General features: G+C 42.8%; 1 protein-coding gene across 1 annotated transcript in view; it reads left to right on the top strand.

Annotated features, from left to right (window-relative positions):
- hs2st1a (heparan sulfate 2-O-sulfotransferase 1a) overlaps positions 1–9,583 on the top strand; it is a 30,632-nt gene extending 21,049 nt beyond the window's left edge. The window contains exons 2-7 of the mRNA XM_040022177.1: positions 1,597–1,847; positions 1,944–2,029; positions 2,290–2,428; positions 3,208–3,305; positions 5,345–5,502; positions 7,767–9,583. Coding sequence (XP_039878111.1) covers positions 1,597–1,847; positions 1,944–2,029; positions 2,290–2,428; positions 3,208–3,305; positions 5,345–5,502; positions 7,767–7,990 — 956 coding nt within the window. The 3' untranslated portion in view covers positions 7,991–9,583. The remainder of the gene's footprint in view (positions 1–1,596; positions 1,848–1,943; positions 2,030–2,289; positions 2,429–3,207; positions 3,306–5,344; positions 5,503–7,766) is intronic.
- The last annotated feature ends 2,946 nt before the right edge of the window (positions 9,584–12,529 follow it).

Below are 12,529 nucleotides of genomic sequence, written 5' to 3'. Positions count from 1 at the left end.
GGCGCGCTTTGGACGGACATCCGAATGAGTATCTCCATTACAGCTGTTCTGCACGCTGACAGCCTTCAGCCATTACAGCCACCTGGCACGTCTCCACGCCGTCAGTCCAGTTGTGAGCATGCGGAAACGGCGAGGCACCGTCAGAAACCAGATCTCGCTTTCATGAGTGGAACATTAACAGCTGCTCGGGAAGGTGTAAGAGCAGGGGCTGAGAGTATGTTCGCATTCACACAGATGAAGGGGAGGCTGCCGGAATCGCAGATGACATCTTAATTGGCCTTTTGATGCCAGATGCCAGCCTGGAAAGACGTCCAGGCCAGGTCCAAGCTGTAACTGTGTCTCAGTTGCCAGGCATGGCATTAGGAAATGTTTTTAGGAGCCTAGTGGCTCTGCTGGGAGCTCCCACGGGTATTAGGTTCTCCAGTGTTGTGCTGCCTCCCCTCCTCGTACAAACACCCTTCTTCTCTCTCCATGCTTCCTGCAGAGCACTCTGAGGCTTTGTCAACACCCGTCAATCTGAGGCGAATTCAGATAAAGAAAAGCCCAAGGACGACAAAGGCCAGGCCTTCTTTGTGTTCAATCTATTCACACTCAGCTACTGGGGTCTGGCTTTTCTGCAGCTTCGTGCAGTGTTTAGGTGGAAACAGCCCCCCCACGCCTCACAAAAAACCCTCCACCCTTCTCATTTAAGCTACATTGATGTCCTGCAAATGTCCAGTTAGCCACCAAATAACTGCCAACCTCTAACCCTAAACCACCTCTTACTGTTCCCTTTCCCACTCCCCTTTATGTGACACCTTTCTCAGAAGAATCATTTGCCATTACCCTGAGCCTGTTCTCCATGCTAGTCCAAATGAAGGTACATTTATTTGATCTAAAATATGAGCAAACACACAGTCCACTCTGCAGTTAAATGAGGAGAGTGAAAGTAAAGGTAGAGGACTGATATTAAAGATGAATCTGATTAGCGAACAAGAGAAGCGGTACCACAGTGTGAAATGGGCTGCTCACAAAATGATTACCTAATATTCCTGTTTGACATTACTCTTGATCCTCGGCGTGAAGCAGGGAAAGATCTTGAAGCTCTCCCGACAGATGGTGAAATGAAAATCCATTTTTAATGAATTTACAGTTTAGTCTCTCACACAGCGCTGGCGCTTCTGACAAGGAAACACGATATTTTAAGGTGTAAGTGGATCAGATTTGAATCAAAGACTATATTTGTAGCATGCATATCAAGTACAGTGAGTGTTGGATCATAGTTGTAAGTAAGAAAACACAAAGCTTTGAGGATTTGGGATGCTCTGAAATCAAACTGGAGCATGTGGTCTTCTTATTTGTCTCTTAAATCGATCAGTAGTTTAACAAATGAGCTGGACCTTTTTCACGGAAACGTTCCTGCTGTTATTCTGCTTCACAGGGAGGTCAAAGGTCAAGTTCAGCTTGAGAACAGCTTCACCTGGAGCTTGAGTAATCAGTAACTCACCGAAGGACTTTTTTAATCTTTCCTTTCAGGCAACTCTCATTTAAAAAAAAAAAAAAACTAACTTCTGCATCTTGAACTCGCCTTTTTCTAATTTCCGTTCGTCTCCCCAGAACGAGCCATCGCCAGACACGAGGTACGAGAGATCGAGCAGAGGCACACGCAAGACAGCCTGCGGGAGCGGGACTCAGCCGCAGCGCTGTCCGACAGCGAGGATGACGTGGTCATCATCTACAACCGGGTGCCCAAGACAGCCAGCACTTCCTTCACCAACATCGCCTACGACCTGTGCGGGAAGAACCACTACCACGTCCTGCACATCAACACCACCAAGAACAACCCGGTCATGTCCCTCCAGGACCAGGTCAGGGGACCTGCGTTTCCTCCATCTTCCTACACCTGATCATCTTTGTCTGCTACGGAGGTCATTATTGTGATATGTTGATTTTGGTTTGTTCAGGTGCGGTTTGTAAAGAATGTGACTGAATGGAGGGAAATGAAGCCGGCTTTCTACCACGGACACGTCTCCTTCCTGGATTTCACCAAGTAAAGAAGCCTTCATTTCACATAGTGTTTTGTTGTTGTTTTTTTCTCCACAGCCCTGTAACCAGTTAATCCACCCTGCTGTGGCTTTGATCAGCTGACTCCACCTTGTGGTCACTTAAAGCTGTTCACTCTCAGAGTGAAAAGCAAATTGTAGCTATTTGAATGTTTAAGAAAACAAAATTGCATAAAAACAAAAATTCTGTTTCATGCATTTTGATTTTATTCCTGGTGAGTTTTCTGAAACGAGTAATTCTCCTCAGGTTCGGGGTGAAGAAGAAGCCCATCTACATAAATGTGATTAGGGACCCAATTGAAAGGCTGGTGTCCTATTATTACTTTTTACGTTTCGGGGACGACTACAGGCCCGGCTTGAGACGCAGAAAACAAGGAGACAAGAAGGTAAAACAGCTTTATTCTTTTATTTAAAGAATGGGTTCATTTTCATTTAAATAACAGGGATCTGTGGATGAAATCTCACTTAATATTTGGCTTGAGTGATCAAACCGAGCGTTTATCTTCCAGAGCTCAGCATTTTGAGGCCTCTGTGCTGCCGACAGTCATCAAGGCATTGAGTGTTTTTGGGGTGTCCGTGGTTGAATCCCGTGGTTGTAAATGGAAAAACATCAGGAATGCTAGCAAAAAAAAATCGAATTACATCTGGCACAAATGTTCATTTGGACTCAAGGATGAGCTCATTAAAAGTTAGTAGTCAAGATCAGTGTCACCTCACCAAAGTCGAGAATTCGCAGTTTAATTATCGCTAAATTTCACACAAATGCCTCTAACGGGAAAATCCGATGAAGTGGTGACATAAAATGTCACCAGACTGGGTTGTTACCAGCTACTTAACTAGCATACCACTGTGAGGTGGTAATTCCAGTTAAAACAAAATTCCCTCTGTTTCATTTCTCTCAAATGTGTGTTTTGTTTTTTCTTTTGAACTAGAAGAAAAAATTACTGGAGAATTGAAGTTCTGACTAAACTGTGGAAAATAACCACTTAAAGTAACTTTTAAAGGCTCGGTGTAGCTTCAGGATTATATTTGTGCATAAAGCTACTTCGGAATGTTGTCGTCTTTCTTTTGTTTCTAAGTGGATTAAGGGATATGAAGGTCTAATATGAAGGAACACTTATCTTTTCGTCTGCTTTCTTGGTGTTTTTCATGTTCTGTGTTTCAGACGTTCGATGAATGTGTATCAGCTGGTGGCTCGGACTGCGCTCCCGAGAAGCTCTGGCTCCAGATTCCCTTTTTCTGTGGTCACTACTCCGAATGCTGGTGAGAATTCAAACACCTGCTGCTCCTGCTGTGTCGCATTCAGACCACACTGAGTCTGAGATTATCAAACGCGTCTCCTTTTTTTAGACATTTGCATGTTGACAGAAGAGATCTGGTTATATTGCAACCAAAAACAGGAATGAACAGGCTTAATGATACAGCTTATGTACCTAATAAAATAGTGTAGCTATAAATCAATATACTGTTTTGTTTTCTTCGAGGTGTGCATTGTGTGTTTAAAAAAATTTTTTTTTTTTAAAAATGAGCAAAGCAGACAAGATGAGAACAAAAGAAGAAGTAGCAGACCTGAAAAAACTACAGCAGAGAGTAAAGTATCCCAAAGTCATGTCAGGCTTTCATGTAGCATCATTGCTGTTGGCAATCAGTGGATGGATCAACTAATGTTGCAGGTCCTGTGTCAGGCCTGTGCTGGGTGTTTAACTGTTTCTTAAACACATGACTTTTCAGATACTGTTCATCAGTCACAGGGAGGTTGTGTTTTTTTAAACTTGCCATTTCTTTTATCCTCCAATGTCCAGTTTTTTTTGGGGGGGGGGTTAAGGACACGCTGCACACCATGCTGAGTTTTTGGCTAATAGTTCTTTTGGAATCACCTTGTTGGTGCAAAAGTACTGTTTTATGCCAGTTTAACTGTGTTATCTTCAGCATTTTCTACGGATTCAACTGCAGAAATTGGTTGACAGGGCAGATTTAGTGTTTTCATAAAAGAGTGGTTAAAGACAGACTATTAAAACATCTATCCATCTTGTTTCGCTGGGGGCGGTTCCCGGGGCAGCAGTCTTAGCAGAAAAGCCCAGACCTCCCTCTCCGTGGCCACCTCCTCTAGCTTGTCCGATGGAACACCAAGGCATTCCCAGGGCAGCTGACAGACATAATCCCTCCAGCGTGTCCTGGGTCTGCTCCTTGGCCTCCAAAAGAAAACCGGTTCATCCTAAAACAGTCAGGTACAAGAACTTGACTGAAAATGAGCGAAAAAGCAGCCGATGTCTGAAGAAAAACTTCTGAAAGCCCGGAGTACCATTGCTCAAGAGCACTTTAAAAAAAAAAACTGCATTATAAGTCTGGCTCCTTGGGAGCAAAATATGAATAAATCAGGACTGGCTCGAGGCATTTGCACAGTATCAAATGTTAAATATGCTCGGTTGGGTTCAGATTTAACACCACTGTTAGGGTAGGAATAAATGCAGCGGTGAGATATTTTTCTCTGGGTTTGTTGTCAACAACACAAACAAGCAAAGTCACTGACCTCGTCTTTTCCTCGGTGCATGCAGATGAAATTGTTAAAAAAGACGTGATGTATCAGTTTTCTTCAGTAGAGCACTACATTCAGTCATTCTCTGCTTTGCTACACTCTCTCCTCAAGGTCTCCAGTAGCCCTCTCACTGCCTTGAGCTGTTCCCTCTACATTGTGTTTTCTTCCTTTTTTATCATTCTCTCGCTGACCCTACTCATCCCTCTCACCCTGACTAATCCTTTGCCAACTCTGCTTTCCATCTTTTAACCATCTACCCTCTTGCTGACTGAAGGTCTGAGTGTCTGGGATTTAGAGAGCAGTATATTAAAGTAATGGAAAGGCCCTTGGAAACATTAAATAAATAGTGAAGACAAAAAGGTGAGGTCAGTGCAGCCAGTCATAGATTGATGTGTTTAAGAAGGCCTTGCCAACAATTTACTTTATAGGTTTAAACAATCCTTATTTTATTTTCACTACCAAGCTTTTTTTTTTTTTTTCCTTTTGCTCCGCTCTCCTGTTGTCTCAACCCTCTCCGGACTCACTGCTCACCTAATCGTTCATCCTGTCTGTCTTTCAGCTCCTCTCTGCTGCTCTTCTCTCCATCACCTCCTCTTCCTCCGTGTCAGGCCTTACATCATTCTTCCCCTCCATTTCTGCTCAGTTTTTCCAAGCTGTGTGGGATTTTTTTCCCATCCAGCAGAGCAGCGACTCCCTGAGAATAAAGAGAAAATATCCACATCGAAAAGAAAAACATGACTTTTTTTTTCTTTTTTTTTGTGTGTAGGAACGTGGGCAGTCAGTGGGCTCTGGAGCAGGCAAAGTACAACCTGGTGAATGAGTACATGTTGGTCGGCGTAACAGAAGAGCTGGAAGATTTTGTCATGATGCTGGAGGCCGCGCTGCCACGCTTCTTCAAAGGAGCCACTGAGCTGTACAAAACAGGTGCTGCTCCTGCCACACAGTTTAAAGGAAAAAAGATATATATATATATAATTTGCTGCTTCAATCCTCTCACTGCAATTTCAGGGCTAAATATTGTGTGTTTACGTGCTGCGGTTGCTCATTAGCGCTTTGAATCGCTCTCCTGTGATCGGCTGTGATCAAAATGCAGTCGTGCTGCTTCACTGATGTAGTTACAGATTAGTTATAAGTGCAGCCAGAATGAATAATGGACAGCACAATAGGGTCCGGTGTGACAATCACGCCGATGCACAATGATTCAATATACCCGAGCGCATTAATCAATTAATCTGAAGACTAAGTCTCACATTCAAATGTCATGTCGTCTCGATCTGTCTCATTTCTTTGTGCACGGGTACAGCTAATGTTTACTAAATTACTCAGCTAGCACCTGGTTGCCAGGTTTCTGGCATTAGTAAGTTATCTGTGACTTTCAATCTGGTCAAACCGGAGGACTGTAGATAACGCATGACCGTTTGTGGTGCTTCTTTCTGTTTGTTTTTTATTTCTCTGACTACTGCACAGTGATGATGCACAGTCACTGTGCCTAGTCAAGTGTCAGGCAATTAACAGTTAATTAAAGAACTACTTATTTTACAGTGCGTGGTTTTTGTTTTGGGTTTGTTTGGTTTTTTTAATACAGAGCAAATAAACTTGACACTATTTAGTGGCCTGTTTCCAGAGTTAAATGGACAGTTAACTGCAAAGTCATATTTATCTATTATTCATCTTTATTGTAGGGCTATTTATTCCTTTTAGATACACTATATTGCCAGAAGTATTCATTCACCCATCCAAATCTTCTAATTCAGGTGTTCCAATCACTTTCATGGCCACAGCCGTATAAAAGATACTGTGATGTATAATGTGCAGAGGTGGCCAACTTTCTGTAGAGTCAATGCTACAGATCTTCAAACTTCATGTGGGCTTCAGATTAGCTCAAGAACTGTATGTAGAGAGCTTTGTGGAATGGGTTTATCATATTAAAGCCAATGGATTAAATTGGGATCTCACGCAAGTGCTTGTGACAGCAGACGAGCATGTACTTTTGGCAATATAGTGTCATTTTGGTGCAAGTTGCCTTGTTTTGGAGATACTGGCTATAAAATCTGCTGAGTCTGATCCATCTTGATTATGCTTTGCTTAAATATAGGAATATAACCAAAATATAAGCAGTTAATTCAAGTCCCCCTTCTGCAAAGACTGACAGTTGACACAACAATTGTTTTCAAACGTTTGCCGATCTGTCTGAAAGTGACTGCAGTCTTGTTTGGAGACGGGTTGGAGATTAGTTGCCTCCCAACCGGTGACCTATGTGATGTTTTGCAAAAGAAAGTGGTTACCATGCCTACCTGCAATTGCTTGTCGAAGCAATTTTTGTTGCCTACAAGGAGGTGGCCTCCAATCCCCCCCACACTTATGTATTTTATTTTTACATTTCTGAAGAAAAGGCTTAAATAACTGTGCGTCACACACCAGCACAATCTAAATCAGGGGTGCCCAATCCCGGTCCTCGAGAGCTACCGTCCTGCAGCTTTTAGATGCATCCTTGTTCCCACACACCCGAATCAAATGAATGGCTTGTTATCAGGCCTTTGCCAAACATGATGGCATGCTGAAGAGGTAATCAAACCATTTGATTCAGCTGTGTTGGAGTAGGGATGCATCTAAAAGCTGCAGGATAGTAGCTCTCGAGGACTGGGATTGGGCAGCCCTGATCTAAATGAATAAAAGTCCTATTTTTAGGTGAACTGGCCCTTTAAGACAGCCTCCCCCACACACAGAGACACACACATGTTTAGTGTTAGCTGTTTATTGGACATACAGATAGCAGTGTTATGTAGGATTTTGTTGTTGTCGGTTGTGTAGTTTATATTAGAAAAAGCTCACACTAAGTATGCTTTAATGTTGCTGTTGTCACGGCAGCCATTTTGACACGAAGCAGCAGGAAGTCACTTTAATGAAGGCCACGCACCTAAACAGAAAAGAAGCTGCTGCTGTTTCATGTGAAAATGGCAACTGTTCAAAGATCTCGGAAAAAAGAAAAGGTGTCGTTCTGATTGAAGCTGCTTGTTGTTAATGCCAGTGGGTTAACAGAAGAACTGCAACAATCGCTTCTGCAAAACTAACAAAAGTAACACTTAAATGCATTACCAGTAAATATAACAGGCCGCTTGTGTACTAAGTACTGAATGATTGAGTTCATGTCCTTTAATCCCATGTTGTTCCTCCCACTCGCATCACAGGTAAGAAGTCCCACCTAAGGAAAACTAGCGAGAAGAAGCCGCCCACAAAGGAGTCGATTGCCAAGCTGCAGCAGTCCACCATCTGGAAGATGGAGAACGACTTCTATGAATTTGCCCTGGAGCAGTTCCAGTTCGTCAGGGCGCATGCTGTCCGGGAAAAGGACGGGGAACTCTACCTGCTGGCCCAAAATTTCTTCTATGAAAAAATCTACCCCAAAAACTAGAGAAGAGAGCGGAGTGCTTTGGAGGAGGACGGAACACTTCGTCCATGCTCAGTCGTGCGCTCTTGAGACAAACAGAAGTGGGAGTGAGGTGAGACTTGAGGACTACCGCTGACCGTGTGCCTCGTTTGAGAGCATGATGCGGAGCTGGAGAAGCAATCCGGCTGTGACGCAGCGACCGGACTGGCAGCAGTTGCTACTCGCGGCTGTGCCGGCCAGCTGGACGCGGAGCTCGCGTTTCAATCGGCAGGTTGCTATCGCTACCGGCAGCTGCTCCACTCCCTTTCACTTCAACGCCGAAGGTCGTCCATGCCGAGGGCCTCTCCCGGCTCGCGTCTTAAAGGCGACCGGCCGACAGCTGATCATCCCTCCACTCCTGATTGGATTCACTGTTCTTCTATCCAGAAGATTCTCATTGGCTCTGTACTGTTTGGTTGTGTTTGGTTGTATTTTATCTCTTTATTACGTTTTTGGTTTGTACGTAAAGACGTTTGACGGTGAAACGACATGCCTCACGCCTCATCACCACTACTAACTTAAAGAGACGGTACTGTAAGAAACGTTGCTGTGTTGCTGGACTTGAATGGAGCCTTTTGAGGTTTTTATGAGTAAAAGTCCTGTGAACGCGGACTGTTTCCCGGGGCAGGCGTGTATGTTTTATACTATACTAAGTGTGTGACTCTTGTAAATGTGCAGCTTTTCCTATGGAGGGTAACGGAGGAAACGTTTACACCTTATTTTATTGAAGTGAGGTGAACTTGCTGCTTCTGTAAATATTTACAACTTTTTAAATCCATTGCATTTCCTGGCAGATAGGTTACAGAAGTCTGGACGTGTTGTTGGTTTTATTTTTGTCACGTAGAAGCATTTAAACACAGGAGGCTGCTAAAATCCGTTTGGGGAAATGTGCTTTTCCTTGTTTTCAATTTGACTTTTGTACCAGTAAATTTAAGACTTTTAGCAACTAAAGCATGAAGAGTGGACATGAGGAAGTTCCCCTGCTGTATTGGGTGTCACCTAACTCCACTATGAGCCCAAACGTTTCCATTTTTTTATTTTTTATTTTTTTTTAACAAGTGGGTAAATTATGCATTAATTCAGGAGCTTCAGAAGAGCATTCCCAGTCAAAGCCAGACTGTTTCTCATTGATTTTTATGCCAAGCTAACATAACCAGCTGCAGCATTATGGTACATTTAAAAGGCTGATAAGAGATCAGTCTTCATTCATTTACTTGATAAATTGGCTTTATTTGGGCTCTGATGGGGGGTTTTTTTTTTTTTAATCGTGTAAGGGAAACGATGAAAATTACAAGTATTTTAAAAAGTATACTTTGTTATGATGGGAAAGAGCCCCAGCTTCTTCCTGGATGTGCTGTCACTGTCTGTATTTGTATATCCAGGTGAATGGATGCTCCCTTGCCATCTGAGGACATACTGTAGTTAACCGCTCTGTCTTGTGTGCCTTCTCTAGAGTTCGCCTTGTTTTGCAGGTTTTTCTGATTGAACATAAAGACAACACGGCTGCCATGTCTGTTTTCATCTTTTGATTGACAAACAATATAAAGAAGACTTTAAAAAAAACTACCTGAGGTTCATGACTGGTTTTTTGTTTTGTTTTGTTTTTCTTTTTCAAATGTTTTTGCATCATCATCATCATCACTGTGTACAGCAGAGCAAGGATTTTGCGAGGTGATACACATAAACGGAAAAGTCGAGCTGGCTTACTTCAGGTGTCCTGCAGGGGGCGATAAAGAGCTTCCAGGTTCACTCCTGCCTCTGAGTGTGTGTTTATCATTTTCACATGACTTCCAAGCAGTGTTTGATGATTGCAGTGACATGTGGTTGTGTGCCAACCTCTTTATATTTCCAGCACGTGTTCAGCACCTCCTCTTCTCGTAGTTCCTGCAGCTGAGCTTCATAAACGGAGGGCACTGAAACAGGAGCCACCACAGGCCAGGGAAAGTTTATGTGAGCCAGTGCTGCCACTCAGCGTTATTCACCCATGCTCTCAGATAATCCCTGGACAGGCATCAGCTACTGGACTCATCCCTGGTAATCTCAAATCATTCTCCAGTTACAGCTTCCTGGTCTTGGCCCTCTGACCTAGATTAACATGGACAATGCCCCCCCTCATACTCTGAAGCCTCAGTTACACGCTGCCTTTTAATATTAGACCAGGGACTGCCTTTTTTACGACAGTCTGCTACTGAAAGCTCCATGTAAACAACCTAAAATAAACCTTTAATACACACCCATACATGCACAACATTTAACATATAGTCATGTAGCGTTGTGGTTTTCAGTGTCAGATGTGAGGTTCCCTGTTGATTGGATGACATATAACAAATGTATAAAACCACTACAGATACCAGATTTTCTACTGATTCTTTTTTCTTTATTTTATTGTTTACCGGTAATCAAGTGAGCCGGGGGATTCTTTCAGTTTAGCAAAGCTGGTCAAGAATTTAAAATGAGCCAAGCTGTCACATCCTGGGGTTTTCATTCAGTCACTAGGGTAATTTTTCCATGCGCTAACTCTGTTGTCATGTCAGTCACTACCACTCCCACATGCCTGTCCTTTCTTGTCAGTAGTGTCACCTGATCTGCCTCTCCTCTCCACTCACCTGCTCCTATTCAGCCAACCGATACCGCGATAGGTGTTCATCCAGCTCCCCACCACTGATCAGTCAGACTGTCTTTGAGCTCGGTGCCTTAGCTTTCCAATATTCTGTGTCAGTGCCTGCTTTTTAATATCATTACCTGTAGTTTTAGAATTTGCTACATCTCGTGCTTTGTTTGTCAGTAGAGTTAATTAGCTTTTTATTTATTTAGTTGTTTTTTTTAAACCAGGAGCCATTTTACTGGATGTTCATTTCCCCACTGTAAAACCCGTGCTATGTAACATCATTCAATATGTTTTGTTTAGTGTTGCATCACTGGAGGTTTGACTAAGAATTATGCATGAGCAGAGTTTCACACGCAGGCTGTGGATATCGACCTGAGAAACATGGAAAAGGAAAATAAACAAGCTAGCCTGAATCATTCCCTTTATGTCTGTGAAGTGTATTTTTATGCTTTGCCGCTATTGGTAATAATTCCATCCATTCATTTTCTTGTACCTATCCAGCTCAGGGTTGTGGGGGTGGTTGCAGCTGTCACAGGGTGAAAGATGGGGTACATCCTCCACAGGTTGGCAGTCTATTGCCGAGCTAACACAATGAGACAACCATTCACACCAGTCACTTTGAAAATCACCAATTAGCCTTTCCTGTGCAATGGAGAACATTTAAACTCTGGTAGACTAGCTGGTGGATTTTAACCCACTACCTTTAGGAACGAGTGCTAAACACCACACCACCATAAACTCATATATATGGGGTTGCTTTAAAAAAAAAGGCAAAAACAAGCTAACTTGAAATATATAGAGTGAATGAAAAGGTTGTTTTTCCTTTTTCTTTTTAAAATCCTGTCTGAACCATAGCCATCTCACTAAAACGTCACCATCATCTCAGTAATCTGGATAATAATCGTTTATCATGTGTTGTAACACACCCACATTTGTATTATTTGAGTGAGATAACAGAGGTGGAACTCTGGGGAGGTGCAACGCAGACATACATGTGTCTGATAATGGCAGATATCAATAAATATAAACAAACCTGCCAGTGCATTAAATCGCCTCCATTTTTTCCCCCTCCCACACCATGCACTACGCCTGAGCAGTTCACAGATTGTGAATACTGATGATGTATCACTGATGTATATGAAAGGCATCACAGCATCTATTCCGCCCCCTCCTGTCCTCAGTGGGCTTTTGGAGAATGACCTTTGCAGGAATTTAAACAGGAACATCACATTTAAAAGTCTTTAGTCTCTTTTGCATGTACAATATGCTGACAGTGCTCAGTTTATGACCAACAAAACAACTAAGTACAGAGAAAAAAGTAAGTCCGGTCTCTGGGACATATGGCTGGTGATGAAGATATGTCGCACGCCTCTGTGGGTTATGTAATGCTGCAGTAACTCTTCTCACTGAGGTGCGACATATCAGCCACTGATCTCACTTCAAAACCACAGCAACAGAGTAATGTTTAAAAGAAGTGGAAGCACAGTGGGAAAGGAGCCCCTGTACCAACTTTGTGAAAAACATGGCATCAAATTAAAAATGAGCATATCATTTTTTTTTTAATAAAATACGATTGTTAACATTTGACATATGTTTTGTGTTATTTTTATCCTTGGACATGGTTAGCAACAATACTCAGGTAGGCTGTGATGTTTAAACGATCAGCTGCTATGCAAAAAGATATCCACCACACTGTTACATCACCACAAGCAGCCTAAGCCAGTGGTATAAGGCACGATGGATCCATGCTTTCATGCAGTTTACACCATATTGTGACGCTATCATCCGAATATCACAGCACAAATCGAGACTCATCAGATCAGGGAATGTTTTTCCAGTCTTCTACTGACCAATTTTGATGAGCTCGCGTGACCTGTAGCCTCAGTGTTATGAACTTAGCTGACAGGAGTCCCATC

This window comes from Simochromis diagramma, unplaced genomic scaffold (assembly GCF_900408965.1).
Source record: "Simochromis diagramma unplaced genomic scaffold, fSimDia1.1 OVJJ01000205.1, whole genome shotgun sequence".
In the NCBI taxonomy this organism is placed as follows: Eukaryota; Metazoa; Chordata; class Actinopteri; order Cichliformes; family Cichlidae; genus Simochromis; species Simochromis diagramma.
Note: the sequence above shows the minus strand (reverse complement) of the source record. Positions and strands in the feature narration are given on the sequence as shown.